The sequence below is a fragment of the Canis lupus genome, chromosome 22, assembly GCF_003254725.2.
Source record: "Canis lupus dingo isolate Sandy chromosome 22, ASM325472v2, whole genome shotgun sequence".
In the NCBI taxonomy this organism is placed as follows: Eukaryota; Metazoa; Chordata; class Mammalia; order Carnivora; family Canidae; genus Canis; species Canis lupus.
Window position 1 is genome coordinate 58902401 of NC_064264.1, and position 26131 is coordinate 58928531.

Consider the following 26131-nt stretch of genomic DNA (forward strand, 5'->3'; position numbering starts at 1 on the left):
TAATTCCATGAACCAATGCAGTAGGCATTGCAGTAGGGTGTGGCAGGTGCCCTGGGGCACAAACAGAAAAGCCAGTGATGAGGGAATCTGCTGAGTATCAGCAGGCCCATGGACGTGACCCAGGGTTTGGCTGACTGTGGCTCCAGGGGTGTCAGCTCTGCAGAGGCACATCTGAGCGGTGCAGTCGGGAAGCAGGTGCAAGCTGAAATCCGTCAAGTGTCGATGTGATCTGCTCCGTCACCTTCTTCCAGGGTGGAGGCCTCCTGCCTTGGCTTGTAGCCTCTCCCCTGTTTCACAGCGATCTTTAGCAGACTTGATCATCTGCCTTCTCAGGCCATGCACAGCAGAGCTGTGTAACTGAACAGGTGACAGCAGTCAACAGGAAGAGGTGACTGCATTGGCCGAGGCTGAGATGAGAGACAATGAGGGTCTGTAAACCAGATGAGCATGAGCTTCTGGGCCCCACGCCGCCTGGGGGGGTGGGGGGGTGGGCAGCGTGGAGTACTAGTGCAGAGTGTATTGCCAAGGTCCCATGTTTCCTTGGCTCCTCTATCAGTGGAGAACGCTCCGAGGATGCAGGGAGACGTGCGGTCTGTCTTTGAGCTTACCACCAAAAACACCTAGCTTTTCGGCTTCCACATTTAAAGGGTAGTTCTAGACTTTGTAAAATCTCCTCGTGGGAACATTTCATCCCTTCAGGAATTTGCATAAATGAAGCTTTGGAAGAAAACATGAGGTCACAATTTCTTTCTATGTGATAGGGTCCATGGTCTACCAGCCAGTGTTTGAAATATTAGACTTTAACTTTCCTGGTATCCTGCCTCCCCACCCCCAGCAATCTCTTAGAGTTTCCTATCTCCAGGCAGGGAGAGCTTCCCATTGCTAACAGGTAGTGTTTGGTTTCATGTAAAGGTCAGGTTCCGGTCTGTGCTTTTGCTGCTTTGGGAGGTCTGCTTCTCTCTGCCACCTTGAGAGGAATGATTGTGAGGGTAGTAGAAGCATGTGCGCACCTACTTCTTCCATTGAGAAATCAGCAATCCCTTCTCTGATTCCCTTTTGTCTTCCACAGTAAATGTCTAAGTTAACATGGCCCTACAGTTCCAATTTCCCTTCAACTGGCAAAGCCAGATTCTTACATTCCTCTGAAAATTTTTAGGTTTAGATAACTCCTTGGAATTTACCAGAGTTTGATCTGTGTTATCTGTCATATATTTTTATCCTGGAAGTCATATTTATTGTGATGACATCAGTGATTACGGCCAAGTTTCTATGGGCATTATGTTTCCTGACTAAATGTTATCTCGTAAGTTTTCCTTTTTGGCAAAAGAACATGACGTGTTAAAAAAAAATTTTAAAGCATAAAAATTTGCCTCTTTGAGGGAGTGTGATGGAAGGCTGACCTTGCCATTATCCCAATAACTAAATTCTGCTTCGTTAAAGATACAGACACCATCTTGCTTTATAAATCTTGCTTATTAGGAAGTCTATGATTTACTAATATATCTGCAGATGGATCCGTTTCTTGTGCATATTTTATTCGTAAAATGCATGGAAGATTATCCAATAAATTTTATCAACCTAAGATATGAAAACCATACAACTTAAATTCTCCTTGAAATATTTATTTTACTCCATGAGCACATTGTTTCCAAATCACTTTTTCAAAAAAGCAATCTCTTCGACAAAAAGTAGCCAACCATAATGGCCTTTTAAAACATTGTTGTGCATAGTCAGAATTTAATACCAGTGACCTGGATTCCCGCAGAGTGCTTTAGCTTTTCGCCTGGAATGAAATCGTTGGATTCCTTTCTTGCTAACTGCCCTTCATCCTGTTTTGTGTGTTGGTTACTAATGAAAACCAGAATTTTTAGTTTTTTGCAGTTCCCACAGAACCAAACTGTGAAGTCAGTTTTCTTTCTGAGCTAAATATTTTACTAACTCTTGGTTCTAGCTGAGTTAACTGAATCAACTGAACTGTCAGGGCAGTTTCATTTTTTTTTTTTTTTTTTTTAGAATAAGTCAGAATCCTGCCAGCATTGCGATGGCCCTTGGCCTTTTAGGGAAAATCATCTTGAAAACGTCTGAGAGGTGCACTGTTATGCTGTAGGACTTGTCTGGAATTACTAGTTTATTAGATAAAGAAAGCACAGAGGACAGAGGAAGGATGGATGGCCGCTAGAGTCCCCAACCACACAAGGAACACCCACAGTCTGTGTCAAACTTAAAATGCCAACATCTCTGAAATATCTGAAACCAAATGCCTACCTGTCTGCTGCACTTCTCACAACATTGGGAGAACTTGGAGGCATAAAATAAAGCCCACAGGGCTTTATTCAGCCCAGGGCCTGAATGCCCTTGACCTGGTTGCCAAGGAGCTGAGAGCACATCGCAGGGGCAACATCCCGTTCAGTGGTCACTGGGTGCAGCTGGCAGCCCTCTACACTCACTGGCCTTCCGTGGTGCCCTCTCATCCCACTGCCTGTTCTCCCTGAGAGCCTTTGTTGGTACTTCCTTGTCCCTCCTGCACTATCCGGAAGTGAGTTCAAGCCCCACATTGGGCTCCGTGCTGGAGTATAGAGCCTACTTTTATTTTTTCTTAAGGATTTTATTTATTTATTCATGAGAGACACAGAGAGAGAGGCAGAGACACAGGCAGAGGGAGAAGCAGGCTCCAATGCAGGGAGCCTGATGCGGGCTCCAGGATCATGCCCTGGGCTGAAGGCAGATGCCTAACCTGAGCTGAGCCACCCAGGGATCCCTGCAGACGACTTTTAGAAAGAAATCTCTTGAATGGCTCCCTGATGCCCTTGGGCTGAAATCCAAGCCCCTCAATGGCCCTTTTACCACTCCTCAGATTCCTGGATTTCCTCGTCTTTCAGGAGCTTTCAGACATGCTCCTGCTCTCTCTGGAACCATCCCTGTCGCCCTCTCTCGGCTACTATCGCTTCTTTAGGTCCTGGGCACCAGGTCTTAGAGCTTTCCTGACGCCCCATTTTAAATGGCCTTCCTCTGGGGCGGCTGGGTGGCTCAGCGGTTAAGTGTCTGCCTTCAGCTCAGGGTGTGACCCCGGGTCTGGGGATCGAGTCCCACATCGGGCTCCCTGCAGGGAGCCTGCTTCTCCCTCTGCCTGTGTCTCTGCCTCTCTCTGTGTCTCTCTTGAATAAAATCTTTTAAAGTAAATAAATAAATACATACATACATACATACATACATACATAAATAGCCTTCCTCTGTTACTCGCTCTCTGAAAGCCCTTGTTTGCACAGCCCTGGCTGTCGTTGAAATTTTGTGTTGGTTTGTTGACTGGTGGCCTCAGGTGTAAGCAGGTGAGGGTGTGCGATGTTCTCTGTATGCACAACTCTGGCTGCGCTGCTGGGCTGGCATAGGTGCACCGGTGCATAAGTGAGAGAGATTGTCGCAAATGTGGTGAAACTGAACTGCCAGCTGCCCTTCCATACATACAGTGACCTAGGAACTTTCTGACCTTCAAATTCTGGTGTCGCTTTAACAAACAGCAAATGCCCTTAAAGTCAGTGTTTCCTCTCCTCCCAGCTTCCTTGGTGCCTCTTTCTCACTCCCCCCAGGTACTGTGAGGTGGGTATGGCAGCAGGTATTTCAGTGTGTTGGGGGGTTCTAGATCTGGGCTGCAAGCACTGTAGGGTTTGGCAGCAAGGACAGACTGGGGGATGTTCCCAACCTGACCCAGGGGCGCTGGGGGGTTGCTCATCCCCACCATCAGGTGGCGCTGCTGTCGAGAAGATGCGGAGAGCGTTGCCCTGAGAGCCTGGTTCTCAGGACTGGATGGGAGCCTGCAGCCCGGATAGACTTCTTTTCTTTTTTCTTTTCTTTTTTTTTTTTTTTTTCTGTATGTTTTTTTATTGGAGTTTGATTTGCCAACATATAGCATAACACCCAGTACTCATCCCACCAAGTGCCCCCCTGAGTGCCCGTCACCCAGTCACCCCATCCCCCGCCCACCTCCCCTTCCACTACCCCTTGTTCGTCTCCCAGAGCTAAGAGTCTTTTATGTTCCGGACAGGACTTCTGAGGGGCCCTGATCCTGTCATGGGAGTGAGGGTGGAGAAAGGGGAAGTGGGCGCGCTGGAGCCAGGTGGCCCCATGCTGTCTGCATGAACCATGCAAACCCTTGTGTGCACCTGCTCCAGGGGAGCACAATGGGGAACCGAAGTCATGTCAGTACCTTGGTTTGTTTTGGTTTAGTTTGGTTTTGGTTTTGGTTTGGTTTGGTTTTTGTTTGTTTGTTTGTTTTCTTTTGTTTTTGTCTTTTGGGGAACCCAAGTTGTGTTGGTCTTAGAATATGAGTCTTACCACATAAAATATGTGGTTGATTATACAGAGATATTGTAAAGACGTCACTTGGTCACTTGTCCCCTCAATATATAAATGTCTGGTTTTTGACATGAAAATATATTTTTAATTATTAAAAAGTAATTTGTTTACTATTCAGAGTTTTAGACTATATGGGAAACTAAAAACAAGAAAGCACAATTAGTAAAAATGAAATCTTAAGAAACAAAAAAAAAATAGTAGAATAAAATATGTGGCTGAAAAGTGAAAAACCTTTCTTTGGACTCCATGTTTCCTGAAAGCAAAGATTGTTATCTCTAGACTTCATTAGAAAAACCCATAATAGGTTCCTGCCTTTCCTTCCATCAATGGGGGGTGGGAGCTGTGGCCATAAAAGGGGGTCCCAGAAAGGGATTGCACACTCTGTTGGGAGACCTGGCTGTGACCCTTCCAACTCTGGGTCCGGGGAGGGGGGTCTCCAGGTTGCACTCACGACCATCCTTGTGGATTTTCTCCTTAGGTTTCCTTTTCGGCTTGAAGGGAACAGAAGGGAGCGCAGGGTTCCCTGGACCTTCTGGCTTCCCTGGAGCTCGCGGACAGAAAGGATGGAAAGGTGAGGAGTGTCGTCGGAAATGCTGGAGGAAGGGCGGGCAGCCACCCCCTCTTCCAGGATGTTTCCCCGTTCCCCCCTGGGGTGTGTGGCGCCCACCGCACTGTCCAGGCTCCCAGCCCTGTGTTTGCTCTCCTTTCTCCCATCTCTGTCACTGCCTTCATCACTGAACTTTCAGAGATGCAGAGCCTGGGGGGGCACAAAGCAGAAGAGCTCTGACCTCTTGGGCTGAATCAGATGGTTCTGTCAAGCACTCAGCTCGAAGGCAGCATAACTAGCACTGAGAGCTCGTCCACTGCAGAGACCCATAGAGTAGTCGTCACAGCTGATCCTACCCATGTTCCCCTGAGTTAGGGCTTAGTCACCAGCCAGGCAGGACGGGGCAGGTCCCCGGCAGCTTACCCCCAGGTGGTGGGAGAGGTGCCGTCGAATGAGCAGGAAGAGGGAGATTCTAGCTGAGAAATGTGCTGCACTCCTTCCATTTTGGGGAAGGTGGCCCCAGGCCACGCACCCCGACCTTTGTGGCACACGTGGGACGTGTGGGTGTGCGGGTGCCCCCACAATGGACGGGGCCAACTGCAGGAGTCAGACCCCATGGAGGGCTGTGTAGCACTTGTCCCCATGAGCCACCACCAGTCACCTGTGCCACCAGCAGTGGGTTCCCTAGGCCCCACTGTAGCAACACTGAGAAGGGAGGCCAAGTATTTCCTGCCTCCCACCCAGGAGCTTGGCCTCTGAGCCCAGAGTGCCAGCCAGGCCCCCTCCCCAAGTCTCCTCCTATCCCCCAGACTCTGGAACACCATCTCCCCCCAGCTGCACACCCACCCCTGTCAGTGGCCTGCTGTTCACCGTGCCGGGGAAATGTGGCAGCATTGCATTCTGCATCCCGAGCAGGTACCTCTGCTCCTCATCCAGGAAACGGGGGCAAAGGGTACCGGTCCCCAGCAAGCTCAGGAGTAGACAAGGCCCCAGAGTGCTTCGTTGTCACCCCAGCCCCCACTGCCCTGGACTTCTGTCCCCTGCAAAGCCAGGAGGAGTGTTCAGCACATGCTTCACAAGGAAATAACAAGTCTTTCCTCACATTGCAGGTGACGCTGGGGACTGTAAATGCGCGGAAGGCGATCAGTTCGTCGGGGGTCTCCCAGGGCTGCCAGGACCCAAGGGCTTCCCGGGCATCAATGGGGAGCCAGGGAGGAAAGGGAGCCAAGGCGACCCTGGCCAGCACGGCATCCCTGGGTTCCCAGGGTTCAAGGTGAGACACCAGTTCTCTCAAAGCTGACAGGACTTCCTTGACAGCTTCTGTTTAAGCAAACATAGATTTAGACCAGCAATGCCATGTACCCAGTGCTCCATTCAAACAACCCCGTGCTCCGAGAGGAACTGTAAAACAGTTATTGGTGACAAGGTGAGTGTCACAGCTGCTCTGGAAAGTGGTTTGAGATTTCCTATGAAAGTCAGAGGTAGAGCTGCCAGGCGTCCGGGACCCACACACCCCTGGCTGGGCGCCTCGGAGGATCCAAAACACACGTCCACGCAGAACCTTGTACACAGGTGTTCAAAGCACATTGTTGATAAAGGCCAAAAGGTAGAAACAACTTAAAAGTCCAAGAGGTTTCGTGTGATGCCATTCCTAGGAAGTGTCCAGGACCACCAGATCTAGAGACAGAAGGCAGGTCGGGGCCTCCAGGGGCTGGCGGAGAGGGAAATGGCAGTGAGTGTGTCATGGCTGTGGGGTCTTCTCCGGGGCGGGTGATGAAAATGTTCTGCAATTAGAGATTAGTGATGCTTGCACAATCGTGTGAAAAAACACCAAATCGTATGCTTCAAAATGGTGAGTTTTACCGCATATGAATCAGATCTAAAAAAAACAAAAACAGAACCCAGCATCTGGAATGTAAAACATTCCACTGAACATTCATCTTTTCAAATTTAGTACAGAAATGATTAAGCATTTTATGATGTCTCCCTTAACCAGCTAAGAAGTGAGACCTCCCAGTGAACCATGAATGTCCAGGGATATCTGAACTTCCCTGCCCGTGGATTCCCCGTGTGTATCAACTAAACAGACTTTATGTCACACCTATGAAAAGAGCATCTAGAGATCTTTCTTTGGCAAGAGGTTTTAACCAATGATTTCAAAGCCAATTTCAGATAAAGGCAAAATATGGCTTGTTATTTCTTATTTTACTCAAAAAGAGAGTTTCAAGAGATTTACAATGTGAAAAGTCTATTATTTTACTTATTCAGCAAGAGAGGAAAAAGTGCTCAGGGCACCGGGCCAAGAGCGACCTGGCTCCGTGAGCTGGTACCGGGGATGAGCAGCCACACGGAGCTGCTACACCAAGGCTGTCACTCCTCACTGCTTTGTGGCACCAGAGCTTTGTAGGTGAAATGAGATCCACAGCCCCCTCCATGGCGTGCCTCAGAGATTTCTCAAGCACAAACGGTTTTATCCAACTAAAAATGGTAGGCACTATGTTTTATCATGATTCTGTCTCCAAATCATGGCCGTCTTAGCCCTTGAACACATTTGTAGTGGGGGTTGTGAACTTACGAGGAGCAAAACTAGTAGGATCTTTGCTTGTTTATAAAATTATCAAATATTTCCTAGAAGCCAAATGGACCCCATTTTGTGCACCTGGAATGTCTACAATCTTCCAAGGACCCATGTTCCCTCCACCAGCTGTATGACACACATGCCCACACCATCTTTGTTCACAGACCTCTGGCATTGTGTCTGTTGTCTTGCGTATAATATGTTTATGTGTCTGGCGACCCTGCTCCAGTGCGAAGGCCTGGGATGGTTTTTTGTTTTGTTTTGTTTTGTTTTGTTTTTTTAATGTTTATACCAATAGAGTTTGGGAGAACATTTGAAGTGTGGGAGCCAGTCAGTAAATGAATTCATCCAGCCATCAGTTTGCCCAGCACCTACGTACTGAGCGCCATCTGTGTGTGTCACTCTCCTGGGCATTGAAAGAATGTTGCCCTTTTCTGCAAAGAACTGAATCAATAAATCAAGTATCTGTGGAATTTTTCAGAACGTTCCCCGTTTAATTAGACCAACACTGAAAGTTCCCATATTCTTGCAAATAATAACAACCAAGATTTCCCAAAAATGAGCACATCACACATTAACATCCTGACCCACTAACCTGCTCATTTCTGTTCATTAAAAGACCTACACTAGATTTCACAACCTAAAATATGAGTGTCCCTGCGATGAGCTTGTCTCTATAATATGAAGGGTTTTTTTTCCAACCTTAATTTCAGTCCAGAAGACAAGCTGTTACTCTCAGTATTGAGCGGACACAAATTTCCATCCCTTGTACCTGGCGTACTTGCTCAGAGTCTAAATAATGTCATTAAGAGTTGTTGATCTTGTGTTTTAGATCATTGCTTCCTAAAAGTTCATGACTATGTGGCTCCCTAGGAGTTGGTTGAAATACAGATTCTAGGTCAGTGGCAGTGGGGAGGGATGGGGGACTGCTGAGATACTGTGTTTCTAACAAGCTCCCTGAAGAGGCCAAGGCTGCTGGTCTATGGACCACACTTTGAGCAGTGAGGTTCTGGTTTTTACTCTCCAGCCAAGTATGGCTACTTACATGAAGTTTTAATTATTTGAAATTTAAAAGTCAGTTGCACAGGCCATATTCAAGGGCTCAGTGGCCATTTGTATTTGGGGACCACTGACGTGGACAGCCGGCTACAGAGCATCTCTCCTACAGCAAAGAGTTGTTTGGGGCAGCCCTGGGCTTGATGAGGGGAACAGGCTCCCAAGTTGTGTACCATGAAACTCGTCATCTTCCCAGCTGTCGTTAACAGAATGGAGGAAGACACTGTGTGTTTGTTCCCACAGGGCGCCCCTGGCACCGTTGGACCTCCCGGGCCAAAAGGGCTGAAGGGGGATTCTAGAGCAATCACCACCAAAGGTCAGTCTTTGGGGGCCAAGAGTCCCTGGACCCACAGCCGTTCTGTGGCTGCTCTTGTATGAGAAGCATCACACGGCAAATCCTTTCCCAGGTGAGAGAGGACAGCCAGGTGTCCCAGGTGTGCCTGGGCTGAAAGGTGATGATGGTGTCCCCGGGCGTGACGGGCTGGATGGATTCCCAGGCCTCCCAGGCCCTCCTGTGAGTAACACGAGTGTGGGGCTGGCGCGGCCCTGGTCCTGATAGGTCTCGGCCTCAATTACCCCAGGGCCCAAGTGCTGGCGCTGCGCTGAATCCAGCCAGCACAGCCAGGCTGTTTGAACCAGCAGAAACCCTGTTTGTTAGGGCACAGGGGGTGGGTGGGGAGCCCCCAGAGGGCACATGCAAGATTAGAGAGTCCACGGAGATTCCTCCTGGTGGAGCACAGAAGGCGAGCCCAGAATGGGGCCCTGAGGCAGAACCCACTGCAGGCTCTCCCCCAGGCTCTGGTGGCCTCAGATGTCCCTTGGCTTGTAGCTGGCAGTGTCCTGCCTGTGTCTTCACCTCATCTTCCCTGCATGCATGCTGCATGCAAATCTCCCCGTCTGCAGCCTCACCTTACCCTGATGGCCCCACAGACCCTGTTTCCAGAGCAGCCACATCCTCAGGTGGGGGGTCAGGACTCCAGCATCTTGTGGGGGACGTGGTTCAGCCCGCCACATGTCCCTAGCAGAGGTTTACACCACAGTTCCCCAAGCCGGCCTGCTCGCTTCATTCCAAAGCCAGGCCTCTCTGCTCCACATGGGTCCTTCCTACCACAACACAGTCGGGTTTTCAGAGCACTTCTCTTGGGCTCATGGAAAACCCCTGGATAATTACTACCCTAGTATTGCTTTTTTAGTTACCACCCTGAAAATCATTTTCAAAAAGTTTGCTTGGCACCGCTGTCCTAGCACACCGCTGCCTCCAGCCGTGCACGAGTCTTCCAGCCTGTACACACAGGCCACTCCTGCAGCTCATCGGCATGGAGTGCGGGTCCCTGTCTGCGGTCCTCAGGTCTCAGCGGGGCTGGGAGCCTCGGGAGGGTCAGAGAGGTGGGGACGCTCAGGAGCACAGATGGGCCGCGGCCTGTGCTGGAGCATCCCAGCCTCATGCGCAGCTCTCAGGCGGACACCCTGGGACTTGCCCACATGGCTGTCCCACTGGCTCGTTCAGATATGCTCAGCATGAAGCCAGCTGCATGTTTACCCCTGCCAACATCAATCCCCTGACCCGCATTCCCACAGCCCCCTCTTATCCCTTCACTACCCCACCACCTTCTGCACCTGCTGGGCAATGTCATCCCCAGGGAGCACCCTGCTTTTTCCATCCTGTCTTGTCTCCTTGTGTCCAGTGAGCATGCTGCTCTTTCTGGCCCAAACCAAAGACTCCTCTCTTTTAACGATGGATCGCCCCTGTGAATAGGGGATACGTCCCGATGCCTGCTCAGAGCAGTAGAAACGACATGTTCCTGCTCCCATTAGTCTGAGCCTGTGCCTGACTGCCCCCATCAGAATCCTTCCTGGGAACAAAGGTTCCAACTGAGGAGGGTGGCTTGGGTGAGGACAGCAAACACTCAGATTTGTGTGCCTCCTGGGACCATCTCCCATTTGTCACTGTGATTGTTATAAAACCTGCCTTGATTCCTGTGCTTGGTTTGATGGTGACTGCAGGTGCCTGTCCATGTCTGCCCTCCTTCCGCTCTGCATCCATCACACAGAACTTGGGGGAATGGGAAGGAGAGCTGAGCTATGGCTGCCTTTGAGGTTTATGTGTGTTTTAAGAGATAAACATAATTTCCACACAGGGTGATGGTATCAAAGGCCCCCCGGGGGACTCGGGTTACCCAGGAGCACCCGGTACTAAGGGCGCTCCAGGAGAAAGGGGCCCCCCCGGACTGGGCCTGCCTGGCCCCAAAGGCGAGCGTGGTTTCCCCGGAGATGCCGGATTACCTGGACCCCCAGGCTTTCCCGGCCCCCCCGGACCCCCAGGCACTCCAGGACAAATAGGTATGGAGAAACCCCCTCTCCTATCTTTCAGTCATGGGACATGGGCTCCAACACCCTCTCTATCTTTGGCAATGTGCAAATTCCCCTGGGGGCCCCGTGAGGATGCATGTTGTGCTATCAGTTCTTGGTATGTTCAAACCTCCCTGACTGTGGGGCTTTCCAGGCCCACCAGACTCAGTCTCACTTGGGTGGGCCTCTCCCTAGGGTGCTGGGGTCACAGGGGCTCTGTGCAGAAGCTCAGAAATGAGCCTGGGTTCCCTGCCAGCGCAGTCCCCCGCCAGCTCACAGCCATGGGGAGGTCTCTAGCTGCCAGCTAGCTGCTGCAGAGCCATCTCACTCCTGCCTGTGTCTTGTCCCCAGACTGTGACACAGGCGTGAAAAGGCCCATCGGAGGTGACGGACAGGAAGCTGTGCAGCCAGGTACTGTAATGAGGACCAGGACACTTTGGGACACGTTAAAGCTTTTGGTTTATAAAATATGTGACTAAATCAGCAATTGCTGTGAGCTCCTGCAGCATGCATGGAGCTGCAGTAAGAAATGCAAATATGTGCAAAGCTTGGAGCTGGCGCCCTTCTGCTTCAGCTTGTAATCAAAGGCAAGGCAGGTGTAATAAAGCAGAGTATTGAAATTCTCTGCTAATATGAAGCATCAAGCTCAATATTGGTAAGAACTCAACAGATAGGTACTGTCACACTTAAGTTCTATACATGTATTTGTCTCTCTGCCCCTACGTGTGAATTGTATGAAGAGTGGTCCAGTATCTGTCAGAAGAGAATTGGGTCTAGCCATGAATAATGCTAGAAAGAACAAGGGCTGACAGATCAGAGGGGACATGTGGTGACCCTGAGCCACGGCCCAGAGCTAGCAAAGTGGACAGAAGACATTCCCACTGAGGCTGACGCACCCGGCGCTGAGGGCAGGAGCCTCTGGATTCCACCAAGGAATCCCATTGGGAACCCAAGATGAATCCAGGGTACAAAGGGAACGCCAGCCTCCCTCGGTCTGGATTTTGAAGAGATATGCACAGAGTGTAGGGTGTCGCAGAACATGTGGATGCAGCAGGTCCCAAGTGTGGTGCAAAAGTTTGGGTGTGACTCTCAGGATCGAGGTCAGAATGGAGAAGTGGCCTCAGGATCTGTGGGTCCCCTGCATGAAGTCGGGGCAGATATTTGGGGACAGATCAAGCATGTGGGGTAAGGGTGCAGAGTGGGCATCCTGCAGAGCCTTCAGAGCTGGGGAGGGGGTCCCTGAATGTGCATCTCTGCAGGCTGGAGGCTATACCCCCCCCAGAGACTCCCACTTCCTTTATCCTGATGGCCTGGGCTGGCCAGTGTGCACCCAGAGACCTGTAATGCGGCAGAGGACAGGCATCCCAGGCAGACAGACAAAGCACAGCTCGAAGAGCTGCTGTGCCTCCAGGGTCTCTATCAGGCAGAGGCTATACCCACTGCCCTCTGCCATGCCAACTGGAAGTGGCTGCAGCCGGGTTTCAGTTCTCATGGCTCTAAGGAGCTAAGTGCCCTGGCTAATTCTGGAAGTATTCAGAGTCACAAAGGAGAAGTCAAAGATTTCCTATGGCATCACACTCTGTCTGCATCACCAGGGAACATCTGTCACATTGGCAGACAAGGATGAGCCCGGAGCAACTTGGCTGGGCCCCCATGTTGCCCTTGATGAGGGGAGAACGTGTCACCAGCACGGTGCTGTTTATTGACTGGGCTGACATCACTGGCATTTATGCTAAAAACTCTGATCCATTACATGATGAAATTTAACCTTTAGTTACACTGGGATCAAGATTAAATCATTAAATTACTCTAATCATAGAATGGTGGCCAGGTTCCACCACTGCTGTTTCTACCCTTGGCAATACCCAGCACCGTGGGAGTGGGTGTGACAGGTTGCCCCAGCTCACCTCTTTTCCTCTCTCTTTTCAGATTGTGTCAGAGGACCCATGGGATCGCCAGGCCTGCCAGGACCCCCAGGACCCACAGGTAAATGGGAGGGGTCTCCCAGGCTCCTCCTCTTGCATCTCTACTGTCCCCCACCCCCCTTTGCTCCACTTCCCTCTGCCTCTGCCCTCCTCTCCACCCTGTATGTCACCATGCTCCACCACCTTGGTACCTGGGTTGGGAAGCAGGCTCTTCCTCCACACTGTGGATGGCGCATGGTCACCAACCCCTCATAGAACCCCAGGCTGTAGGAGAGAATGCCCGCCACACAGAGCTCAGCCTCTGCCAGGGCACAGGCGTCAGGGGACACCAATGGGGGTGGCATGCCACTCTGGGATGGGAAAGGAAGCCCCCTCGACATGCAGCTTTTCTCCCTACATGTCCCAACATTGTGGGAAGGACCTGCGGGACACGATTGTTTCTTCTGGATTTTGATGGAGGATAACAGGAATGAACAGGGCTAGCATTGTGTCCCTACGGTCCCACCTTTGTGAGCTGGTGCAAGCGGTCACCCGCCCAAAGCACCCACATGATGGAGTCAGGTTCCAGGTGGCTGAACCCAGTGTCGGGAGCCACCCACGCACCTGCTCACGAATGGCTTTTCAGATAAGGGGCAGGGTCTGGGCAACCTGGATGAAACCCAGAGGTCTATGTCCGTCAGCCCAGGACAGACAGACACACTTTCGCACCCTGGCCCCTGCAGGGCAAGGGAATGCACCTCGATTGCTCCCTGGCAGCTGACTTTGGGCTAAGAGTGTGTGGCAAGTAGCCAGCAGCTGGCCGTGGGATCTGCTGCTCCGCTCATTGTCCAGGAGGCCTTGGGCATCTTTCTCATTCCTTGTGGGACTTGGTCTTCTTAGCTAAATAGGAAGACTAATGCAGGCATTCTGGACTCCTCCAGCTTTGCAAATAATGCCCTTAATACTGCGTGTCATACGCTGTGAGTGAGGTCCTGTATAAACTGTGAAGTGCCAAGGAGGTGTGAGACAGCCCTCACGACTGGAGAAGTCCGTTGCCTTACAGTCTACATTCCAGACCATAAGGGCTCTCCCTAGGCTCAGAGTAGTCACAGGATCTGGGGACAGCAGGATGAAATGCAGAAGGATGCACATGACGCAGGGTTGTGTTCTGAGGACTCAGCATGAGTCTGTCTATCCACAGACACCAGCACAGCCACTAACCGGTGGGGCCCCAGGCACAGCAGCCAGCAGATGGTGGGTTTTCAGCAGTGACTGGGTGGAAGCAGGTCCAAAAGTACACATGAATTGAGTGCGAGGGGAGGATTTGGATCATGTTTTGACACCATGAAGCTCAGCGAGTGCATAGATTCCACATCTCTGTTGCAGACTAATTCTCCATCCAAAAGGTGATGGTGGGCTTGCAGAAATGCTCTGTGCTGCTTCCCGCACACACAGGTCCCCTGGAAGGGCCCAGGCCCCTGACCCGGAGGCAGCAGGAGAACTGGGGGCAGCATGCCCAAGGCTCTGTATCCTATCTTCATTTTGGGTGCACCTGCCCTGAGGCCCCACTGGGATTTCCTTTCAGAGACTGACAAGTTGAGCTCCTCAAATACATCTTCACTTCAAACAACTTGAAAAATTCTATCTTTAGTCTACGGAACCTTATACTCACATAGGACATCCTCCACACAAAGCCCTTTTATTCTCTTCTCTGCCACGTCCACACTACAGACTCACAGACGTCCTGGAATTCTGAACGAGTACATTCCTGCACCTGTGGGTCTGACTCCATCCCTGTGTCTCCATCAGAGCAACAGTGTTGAGCAGCAGGGTCATGTGTTACTGAGAACTGCTCCTTCCCCATCTCCACAGTCAAGTATAGGGCTTTGTTTAAAATCACTTGGTTACACTGGGGAGAGATGGTCTAAGGGCATCATTTCATCAGTGGGGAATTTTGGATAATCTGTGCATTTATGAAGAGTGAGTAGGGCTGAGCTTATGTTCCCACACTGTGTTTTCCCAAATCCAGCCTCCCCTCAACAGGAACCTCAGGAAATGGGGCCCTCTGGGAGAGCTGGTGGATCCTGCACAAACACCCCTGCTCTCTCCAGCCCAAGGGAAGGGTCCCACCCCTCTCTGTCCCCAGCTCCAAGATGCTGGCTTTGGCCCCTCCTACATGATAGCAAAGCGCCAGCCCACCCTCATGGCCTGCAGGGACATCTTGAAGGGGACAGGAGCCCGGAGAGGCTGGGACCCACAGTGAACCTGCACCCCTGTCCGCCTGTCGCCTTGCCAGCACCTGCGTGCACGCTGCCTCACACACTGTAGAGAGGAGGCTGCTGTTCTCACTGCTGGTATTTGCAGGAGGTCTCGGTGGTTCCTGAAGCGCCTAGCGCCTAGCCGCCTGCAGTAGGCAGGTGCACTGACTGTGGTTTCCAAGAGCCTCAGGCCAGACAGGCGTGGAGACCCCCAGAAAAAAATATCCTGAGTTTGCTTCCCATATGAAAAGGTTCAGATCAAAGATGCCCAGTGGTAAAGAATCAGTTCGTTTAGCGGCTCCGAGGTTTCATCTGCTCTTCAGTCACAGGTGTTGGTTACAAGGAATACAAGTTCAGCATTTCTCAAGTCTGGGTAGACTGGCCTGGGTGCAGGTTACGGCCAACATCTGGAGGGAAGACTTCCTACCAGTGCATCTGGCAAGGGGTGGAGGGATACTGCTGGGTCGGTGGGGTTTGCGGTAGGTGTGGCCAGCTGTCAGGAGCGCCATTTCCGGTTGACATCCCCCAGCCTCATTTCCCAGGATCATAAGGACCGTGTTAGGTGGGTTCTGAACTCCCACCCTGTCATTTTGGGGGTTTGCTTGTGGGGCTCTGACGTGTGTCGTGCTTTCTTCGGGTTGTTTAGGTGCCAAGGGCCTCCAAGGAATACCAGGACTGTCAGGAGCTGACGGAACACCGGGGCTCAGGGGTCTCCCAGGAGACCCAGGTCGCGAAGGATTCCCAGGACCCCCAGGTAAGGCAGGGTTGAACCCACACACACACACAGCCCCTTATGCTCGGGAGGTGACTGCATGCAACGTCGGTGCCCCCACGCTCTTGGCTTTGGACACTCAGAAACAGGCTTGATGAGCACTTTGTTCTTGTGGTTGGGAATTTAAAAATTCTCGACCTTTCCATCACTAATGTTATGCTGGAGTTTTGCATAAGATCCCTACAGCACCTGCAGGAAAGAAAGAGACAGGTACAGAACGATTTCTCTGGTGGATGTCAGACACTCCAAAGGCCACATGATGCTGTCCTCTAATGAGGCTGTCCCCAAAGGCACAATGCCCTCAGGTCATCGATTCCAGCCTGCTGACCACTCACCAAACAGCAAAGGGCACGGCACTGCCTGCTTACTCTTTAGCTTGCACTCTTCTGAGCAAGCCGTTACCTCTGCATTCAACACAGCAAAGAATTTCCAGAAGCCATGACTGGCTAAAAGAGCATAAGCCTTTTTCCTGGAACTGGAGGGAAATGAATGTGTCACCAGCAATGAACTGTGGGAGACCTACAAAGACATGTCGGCCTGCTCGCTGATACCTGTCTCCGAACACACTTGCCCCAGGCAGCTCCAGCTCCAGAGGCGTGAGCGGTCATGGCTGTCACTTGGTGCGTAGAGGCACACACGATGCAGAATTGTGTTGTTGACACAGGACTAACAAGGTCCTTGAGGCCACCCAAGACCAAACATCCAAGTGTCCTGGTCGGTGGTTTCCCCAGCCTGTAGTGGAGTCGCTCTTGTCATCCAGCACTTGTGAAATGTTGAAACTCGTTGCTACAAAGTCCTTTGTCAGTGGGAATGAAATCTTGCTTGCGGTGAGTTCTGGCTGCCTGTCCCCTGAGCCAACTACTCTGCTTCTGCACGAGCACCCCTCACGTGGGGAGCCCACGGCTGCATCACCCCCTTTGCCACAGAACGAATGGACGGAGCAGCCCCCCAGAGTGCAGATCTCCATGCTCTCGGCTTCGTGACCTCTGGCTGGTCCACATTCCTTACAAACCAGGCTCCGGAAACCAAAGAGAACGCTCCTGACATCTAGACTGTCACACAGACCAGAGACCCTTAGCCAGTACTTGCGGCAAAGACTGACTGAATTTTGCCTCCTGCTTGTCTCACAGCGTGGCAGCTGGTTTAACCCTAACCACAAGCCCAGGTCAACCCGGTGGACTTTCTCCCTGGAGTCAGTGCTCCAGCCCATGAGACTGCCCGCAGCTTTCATCCTGTCGCCTCTCATGCCACGTATGTCTCCATGTCTTGCAAGATCTGGAGGCGTGCTCCCTGTGTATCAAGGCGCTGGCAAAAACCTGCTCTGCAGGGAAACACGGGACAGTTTTCATACCACCACCACAGTAGATACCGCCTGTATCGCTTTGATGCCCTGCTTGGAGCACTCAGACACCTAGGAGATAAGGCTTTGTCCCTCCAGGGATGTCACACACACTAGAGCAAAGTGTGAAGTTCTTGGGAGGATAATGATCCGTTAGTACCTGCCTGCCTTGAATGGAAGGGTACCTGGTCCTCCACTGTGGTGCCAGCCATGGGGGCGCAAACGGTCCAGACTGTGCACCTGCCGTAGAGGAGTGTGGGGGGTGCCTGTCACCGGGAGACTCTGGGAGTTGACAGTATTTGTAGGAAGCCTGTTCTGTACTGAAACGTGAGCCTTTACCTGAAGAGGGAGATTGGGGTAGAACAGAGGAAAGAGGTTAACAAGGAACTGGCCTATTATTCGGTTTTGGAGCATGTGTCACTTTTGATAATACGGAATATCCGGTACTACTACCACATGTGCAGAAGAAAGGAAATGCCCAGCTGCAGAGACTATCTCTGGTGTTCGTGAAAAAAACACACCACTGAAAACTCTGGCATAGGGACCAGCTCAGGAATATTCCCAAGAGGTCCAGATCCTCTGTTCTGTGTTCCAGCCATGGCCTTTGGGATCAACCTGTCTTCCAGACAGGTTGTGGTGAGCTTTGTTGTCCTAGGAAAAGCCTGGGACCCCACGTCCGCAGTCTTGTTTGTCAGGCCCACCACACAAAAGGGACAGGCAGTGCCTTCCTTCCCGGCACGCCTCGGCCCAGGCAGCAGTGGCCTCGGAAAGCTGTCCTTCTGAGCTGACATGAGATGGCCCTCTCTTGGAGTTTAGTCCGAGGTCACATCAGAGGGTAAGGGCGCAGACAGGGGAAGTCACCCAGGAAAGGCTCAAGCATGTGACAGCCACCAACCATGCAGACAGCTGACAGTTCAACAGAGGGCTCTTGGTCTCCCTTTAGAGCATTTCCAAATGGCCTGACAGCCAGGGAGGCAGAGCCCAGGCTCCAAAGGATCTGATTGTTCCCACCCCTGGGTTTCTGTTCTCACTTGCACACAGAGCCTGGAAGGTCCATTTGTGAACCATTTGTGGGGATCATCTGTACAACAGGGAGCCCATGAATCATGAAGATCCATGTCTAAGACGCAGATGGTTCTAATGCCTCCATGTTAGCTGAATTGTAGGGCTGGGGGCCAGATGGTGGGGGGGACCAGGATGCTGTGGGTCCCAAGGTGGGAGACAGGGCATGAGCAGAGGCCCTCACACAAACCTTGCTGTTTCCAGCCTCTACCTGATACCTCTCTAGGACCATCATGATACTAACCTGCAGTTACGGGGATGACCTGTGTTTTCTTTCAGGGTTCGTGGGGCCCCGAGGATCCAAAGGTGCAGTGGGCCTTCCTGGCCCAGATGGACACCCAGGTCCCACTGGTCTGCCAGGCCCTGTTGGGCCCCCAGGGGACAGGGGCCTTCCTGGAGAAGTTCTGGGAGCCCAGCCCGGGCCCCGAGGAGATGCTGGACTGCCTGGACACCCCGGGCTGAAGGGCCCTCCTGGAGAGAGAGGTCCACCTGGATTCAGGGGTAAGTCCTCATGGCAGCAGGGGAGCAGGCAGCCCAGTCCCGCTGAGCGGTGGCTCCCAAGGGCACGTCCCAAGTCCCTCCTAGGAATTTGGTAAAAAGCCACAGGCTGTGTGGACAGTGTGGTTGCCTTCTGTTCCCCACACTCAGTACCAGTATTCCTTCAGAGTGTTTTAGGACAAAAATCACCATCCTGCGTTTACGTTCAGTAGCCAGGAAAGGATGGTCCTTGGAGACTTTTACAAGTAGAGACTAACCATGCACACTCCCCCTTCTGACGCTGGGTGTGAACTGGGGTGGGGGGCCTCACCCGAGCCTCCAGCAGAATGTGTGCCGTTGGTGTGAAGAGCAGAGACCATGCTTAGGGAGAGGGCTAGGCGAGAATGACGTGAGCACAGCTTAACAGGCTGGTGTAAAACATTTCAATGTCCACAATATCGTCAGTGTATGTGTACAAGGTAGAAAGATGGCTCACTGATGAGTGAACAGGGCGTCAGATGGCTCTGTGTTTCCAGTTCATGCAAAACTGACGTCCAAACCCCAAACACCCTCATTCTGATGAAGACGGTGTCACTGAGGAGCAAGCGTTTACGTTCGGTGCAACACACACTGGAGAGCACCAGACCCTGAGTGTTCCCGATCAGACAGGAAGATGCAGGAAGAACTGAGACTTTAAGAAGCAGCTGCTTGTCTGTTGACGGCATGGTTGTCAGTCCCCTCCCCAAGCCCAGGCACAGGGGGCCTCCTCTGTGGTGGAGGAGGCGGGTGCCACTCCCTCCAGTGCCATCGGACCTTGCCCCGCAGCCTTTACATGGGAGTACTCCAGCGGATGAAGCCTGGCTCTGGACAAGCTCAGGAGCACGCCGGTTGGTTTTCAGATGAGCCTATCAGTTTCCAGAAGTTCCCGCACATACATCCGCACGCTTATACATACACGCACGTGCAGCTTGTGCAAGCGTGATGGCAGACCCATGTGCATGCACACGGAGCCCCACGCGTGTGCCCACACGCTCACACTCCTACACATGCTCACATGCCCACTCTCACACACTCACGTCCACACATCCACAGTCACGCTCTTAGACACACACACACACATCAACCCCCTGAGGCACACAGGCCCGTGGATGCAGCCATCCAGCAGTGGAGACCCACTGCCGGGACAACTGGGTCTGTCCCTGCCAACGTGGCTACGGCCTGGGGAGCTTCAGAGCAGCAGGCGTGGTGGTGGACAGCTGGCCGCACTGGTGGGGCAGCTTCGTGAGCAGCAGCTCCCCTGTGGCTGTTGAAATGAGTGGCGGGCCCCATGTCCTCAACAATCAGCATTGCTGTCTGGTTGCAAAAACCACCACAGGCTCTTCACAGAGGACCCTTCAGGTAGATTTTTTTTTTAAGGTTTTATTTATCTAATCATGAAAGACACAGAGAGAGAGGCACAGATCGAGGGAGAAGCAGGCTCCATGCAGGGAGCCCGATGTGGGACTCGATCTCGGGACTCCAGGATCATGCCCTGAGCCGAAGGCAGTGTTAAACCGCTGAACCACCGGGGCTGCCCCAGATAGATTTTTTTAAATCTAACTATTCCCCACAGACTTTTGCTGTTTGAGTAGAACAGCAAATGGCAACGGGTTGACTCTGGAGCCTGTGGAAGTTTCCCGCCATCGATGTTCCATCGGGGACCAGCTTGCTCAGGCAAACTTTTGTTCGGTAGAAGTTCTGACTTCAGAGCATCAAAGCTTTAAGAACCTGTTTCCATGTCAGTCCAGCCCAGCTGGGCAGGGGAGCCATGGGTGGGGGGAGGGGGAGGGGAGCCTCACAAGGCCGCAGGCACCCAGATGCAGCCTGTGTGCTGGCAAAGAGCCTCCATGTGAAGCAGGGACCCAGGTCCCCGAGTTAGAGTCATTTTGCTGAGAGAAGCAGACTTTTTGTAGGTGTTCCTTTTTAGTAGATGTTCCAAAAATGGAAATTGGCTTAAAATATTGAGTTCTCATGTCACAATAGACAGCTGAAGGAGCAAGCCTCCAATGCCTGAGGTTTTTAAGGACGCTGAAGTAGCCTTGTTCGGTTTGGACTCCGCGTGCCACCTGTCCTGCCCACCACCTGCCCCTTTGAGGGAGGTGCTCCAGAAACCGAGCTGGCAGCCTCAGCTCCCGTGACCTTCCTGGCCCGGCTCTCTCAGGTCAGCAGCCTGGAGGGCTCCTGGTGGTAAAGCTCCGTCCATGCTCTTGGAGGAGCCTGGTTGGTGGCAGGAGCCTGATTCTCCAGCTAGACTTGACGCCTCCAGCACTGCCTGCTGCCCAGACTGTCAGCACCACACACACGATGCCCTCTCTGGAGCTGGTAACTCCAGAGGCAGAAGCCGAGCCATAGAAGTGCCCTCGTATACCGAAATAAAACTGGAGAACGTAAGGACTTGCATCCGTGCGTCTCTGAGAATCTCTTTGCAGACCTTTCTCTCCCATTCTGCCTTGCATTAGATAACTGGGACACACGCTTCCAAGTCAGATTCTGGGTTGGTCCAAGACTAGCCTGGTTCCCTTTGTTGATGACCCTCCCCTCTGCCCCCCCAACTTGTCCGCCCCTCTGCTCAGGTCAGCCACACACTCTGTAGGATGGTCATGGGCTAAATGAGCAGGTGTGCTTCAGAGTCACTGGAGAGGACTGTGAAACGGGCATCACCCCTCCTATCCGTATTAACTGGAGGAACCTATGAACTTTAAAGTCTGAGAAGAAGGGATCCCTGGGTGGCACAGCGGTTTGGCGCCTGCCTTTGGCCCAGGGCGCGATCCTGGAGACCCGGGATCGAATCCCACGTCGGGCTCCCGGTGCATGGAGCCTGCTTCTCCCTCTGCCTGTGTCTCTGCCTCTCTCTCTCTCTGTGTGACTATCATAAATAATAAATAAAAGAAAAAAAAAGTCTGAGAAGAAAAGAAAGACCCAGGAGTTCAGTAGTGGAAAAACGAACAAACCAAAAAGCTAGAAGAAAATCTATGCTTATGTGACCCATGGATAGGGCAGGATGTTATAAACATAAAAGCAAGTGAAGAAACTGCATGTGCACACACATATATAGAGAGTGCATAATATTTGCACATGAATACTAATCTTCCCGTCAAAAACAAAATGAAAATTTGGTCAGCAAAATAGAGTAGACCTTATAAGAGCTATGGAGGAAATTGGTCCATGTATATGAGGAATACTAACATCCATAAGAAAAATACCAAGATCCTCAAAGGAAGATAGTAGCAAGGAACAAAAATTTCATTAAAAACCAAACAGTAGGAGAAAGAAATGTAACTCACAGTCCACCCCACCTGTGACGCAGCTGCTCTCCGGCACTTCCTGCCTCCCACCCCCATCCTGCCTGCCAGACTCCCAGTTCTGGGTCAGCATCAGCCCACGGCTGGGGGTGCCCCGCAGGAGGACAGGCATGTGCAGACGCTGGAGCACACGGCCATAGTGTATACTAGCGTCGCTCTGCCCCACGAAGTCAGTGTCTGGGCACCTTCCTGAAGAAACAGCCTACAATCCAGACACCGATGTGGGCACCAACACCGCTCCCTCGGTTGCTACTTGTAAGGACAGAGACAGGTGGTGATGAATATGTCCCTGATGTGGTACTGCTACGCACAGAGCCGTGTAAAGTGTAAAGTACAGGGCGCCAGTGGCTGAGTCAGTGAAGCATTTGCCTTCGGCTCAGGTCATGATCCCTGGTCCTGGGATCGAATTCCGAATCGGGCTCCCTGCTCAGTTAGGAGTCTGCTTCTCCCTTTCCCTCTGCCCCTCCTCCAACTCTTCTCTCTTTCTCAAATACATAAAATCTTTAAATAAAATGTAAAGAATATTTTTAAATGTAGCAAAATGCTCAAAATATAACAAGTGAAGAAAAGCCAAAAATTGAACACACGGCAAGTTGTCAGGTCTGCCAATGTCTGTTCCTCGGTGCATTGTGTGACGAGAAGCCAGAAGGAAGAGTATGGGGGCGTTATTGGTCATTGTCTCTGGGTGGTGGCTGGAGTCCCTGTGATCTTGTACTTCTGTGGATGCTCCAGGTTTCTCACTGCCCAGAACATAATGAAACCCCGTGTGTATAGAATGAGCCTGAGAGGTAGATGTTGGCAGTGAACTGTGTAGGGTTGGCCTCATGGCGCTTGTCTTGATCCCCACAGGAAGCCAGGGCATGCCAGGAATGCCAGGCCTGAAGGGCCAGCCAGGCTTCCCAGGACCCTCGGGCCAGCCGGGCCTGCCCGGGCCACCAGGACAGCATGGCTTCCCAGGAGCTCCCGGCCGGGAGGGGCCCTTGGGGCTGCCAGGAGCCTCAGGTCGCGGAGGTAAGGATCCCTTCCCCCAGGGAGTTCTCAAACTGAGCTCCAAGGCACCCCCAAAAGCCGTAGGGTTTCCAAAAGTATCCCACATGAGCAACTTAAGAGACATTTATTCTCACAGACCTCGAGGCCGGACGTCTGCCATCAAGATGCCAGCAGGGCAGGTCTCTTCTGAGGCCTCTTTCTTTGGCTTGCAGATGGCCATCTCGTCCCCGGGGTCCTTCCCTGAGGGTGTCTAGGTCCTGATCTCTTATACAGACACCAGTCACATCTGATTAGGACCCATTTCTCTGTAATCACCCCTTTAAGGACCCAGGTACTGGGGCTTAGGATTTCCACACATGAAGGTACGGGGACGACACAGCTCAGCCTGTAACAGGTTTCACAAACAGGGCATGGATTTTGCCAAACAAGAGCTCAAACCGCTGAGAAACCCATTCATCCTCATACCTGTTGTATATTGAGGTTCTGGCTAGGATTTCAGTAGGAAACAAAATGAAATTTCCAACAGAACTTCAAAAACACTGCTCTGCTTTAAGGAGGGGGACCTAACTTGTTTTCTGAAAGTGGCAGATGTGAGGAAGAAAGGATGGTGCTTCCTGCTGGGGGAGGCGGGTGGGGGCAAGACACGTGGAGATGAAGCCATCCCAGAGCCCCTCCACGTGGAAGCTGGTTCAGGGTGACCAGCCCCCGGAACATGTAGCTCTTCCAAGTTTGTTCATCTTTTTCTACTTTCCTCCTCCTCTGCTTTTCAGGTCTGCCTGGAGACAGAGGGGACCCAGGGGACACAGGTGTCCCCGGCCCTGTGGGCATGAAGGGTCTGTCTGGCGACAGAGGTGACCCCGGTTTGCTGGGTGAACGAGGCCCCCCAGGAAGTCCTGGATTTAAAGGAATGAGTGGAATGCCTGGTATCCCTGGGCAGAAAGGTAACGGTGGGCAGATGGGGCACTCCCTGAGGTGGGTACCGGGTTAGTCTGGGACTCAGGATGGCCATGCCAGGAGAGCCTAGCCCCACTCAGTGGCAGGCCAGGGCCCCTGGGAGGCATCCTGCCTCAGAGAATAGGCCAGTGCTGCTAGGCTGGCTGTGGCTAGCTGTGGCTGGCATGTCCCCAAATGCCGATTTACTCAGGTAATGAGAGTGAGGGAGCAGGACCTTGTCTCTGCATGGGAGATTTGTAGAGAGGCCTCTCTGGACCCTGGTGTCAGATCAGGAGGCTGGTTGGTTATGACAAACCCAAAACCGAGGAAAATGCTTGGTGGCTGGGACAGATTTATTTGCACACAAACCAAGGCCAAGTAGCTGTGGGGCCACACAGGGATCTCTCTCTCCAGTGTCCTTTCTGGGATTCCTGCACTGGGTGCAGGGTTAACCTCAGGTCATGACCTGTTCCCAGCAGCCACAGACACAAGTTACCATCCATCTTCCTTGCATCTTTCCTACGACCACCGTACATTTACCTCATGTCTTGTCCCCACCCACGGCGAGTTGTCAGGCAGGCTGACTCTGCTGTGGCTCAGTCTGTTCGCAGGCAGCAGACAAGCCCCTTATAGGGATGGTGTCCCGAAAATCCTTATTTTAGGCTAGGGATCTGAGCATCTCCTGTGAGTCACGCTGCAAGAATGTCATGGATAAGCAAGACGAAAGACCCCGTGTGCTTATCCATGGCTAACCCAGCACTTCTTTCCTTCCCTCTGAAGGTGGGAGAGGCTCGCCCGGGATGGATGGCTTCCAAGGCATGGTGGGGCTCAAAGGAAGACCCGGGCTTCCAGGAAATAAAGGAGAGGCCGGATTTTTTGGAATTCCAGGACTGAAGGGTCTGGCTGGTGAGCCGGGTGTGAAAGGTATGTGCACCTCTTTGAATGCCTTTCTGGAGGGTGGGGACTCCCTTTTATGGGGTGTTGCACTCCTGAAAGCGAATCCTCCAAGAACCCAAAAGCTAGGCACAATCAGAAAGAAGGAAACTAACAAAAATTAGAAGACTATCCCGGCCTCAGCCCACCAGCTGTCCTAAGGGAAGAATCCAACCAAAGGAAGTATTTGGGTTTGTATTCAACAAAAGGTGTTATCCAGGTGTCATTGAAGGCAACCCCAGTTTCAAGCCCACAACATGATGGGTATTTGTATGATGTGCTGACATGGTCACCATGTAAGTCTAGTTTGCACCTGTCACCACAGAGTCACAGAACTTTTCTGTGATGACAAGGACCTTTCAGATCCACAGTTATAGCGACTCTCGGATATGCAGTTCAGTATTAACAGCTGTCGTCGCCCTGCTGTATGTCATATCCCCGTGGCCTGTTGATTTTATACAAAGGAAACTTTTAAGAACAAAAAGGCAGCTCCATTAAGGACATCCTAATAGTTGTAAGAAACCTCCCACTCTGATTATTCCTGGTGGACATGAGGCCAGGGGAAGCCAAGGGAAGAGCAAGAGGTCAGTCCTATAGGAGAAGAGTGCCATCTGACAAGCCAGGGACACAGCGTCCCAGGTTGGGACACCACACCAAGGTCGTGACCCACAGACATGAGGCTGGGGCAAGCCCTGGCGCAGGCAGGCATCTCAAGACCTGGTGGGAGACCTGCATTCAGAGGGTGTGTGGCAACAAGCCACAGTTTCACGACTTTTGTTCAAACACCCTTGCTCTGAAAGTTTCACCGTGGCCTCTAAAATCGTAACCACCGATAGCAAGTGTTGATGCAGGCGTGCTCACCGCATGCTGCTGGTGGGGATCCGGGTAGACGTCCGGAGAGTGAAAGCACACGGATGTCCATAGCCACATTATTTCTAAGAGCTGACCCCAGAAACACCGTGGATGAGCCTGTGCGGCGTCGGCATGTGATGGCAGTCTGGCTGGTGGGAAGGAGGAACCCGGGTCTGACACACGCTGCACGTGCTTCAAACTTGAGAGCATTTTGCCACATGTTGTCTGCTTCCCTTTACATGAAAGATCCAGAATAGGCAAATCGAGAGAGACAGGACATGGATTCGTGGCCTCCTGGGGTGGCAGTAGGGAACAGTTGGGGTGACTGCTGGTGGGCATGGGGCTCCTTTCTGGGGTTATGAAGATGTCCTAGAGTTCCATAGTGGTTGG

At 52.0% G+C, this 26131-nt stretch overlaps 1 protein-coding gene across 4 annotated transcripts in view; it reads left to right on the forward strand.

Annotated features, from left to right (window-relative positions):
• The window catches only part of COL4A2 (collagen type IV alpha 2 chain), a 538879-nt gene that overhangs the window by 495689 nt on the left and 17059 nt on the right, over positions 1-26131 (forward strand). For all 4 annotated transcript variants that reach the window (XM_049099367.1, XM_049099366.1, XM_049099365.1 and 1 more), the window contains 12 exons: positions 4829-4921; positions 6007-6170; positions 8775-8847; positions 8939-9045; positions 10670-10871; positions 11232-11291; positions 12810-12866; positions 15689-15796; positions 18495-18716; positions 22883-23044; positions 23794-23964; positions 24737-24880. In XM_049099367.1, coding sequence (XP_048955324.1) covers positions 4829-4921; positions 6007-6170; positions 8775-8847; positions 8939-9045; positions 10670-10871; positions 11232-11291; positions 12810-12866; positions 15689-15796; positions 18495-18716; positions 22883-23044; positions 23794-23964; positions 24737-24880 — 1563 coding nt within the window. The remainder of the gene's footprint in view (positions 1-4828; positions 4922-6006; positions 6171-8774; positions 8848-8938; positions 9046-10669; positions 10872-11231; positions 11292-12809; positions 12867-15688; positions 15797-18494; positions 18717-22882; positions 23045-23793; positions 23965-24736; positions 24881-26131) is intronic.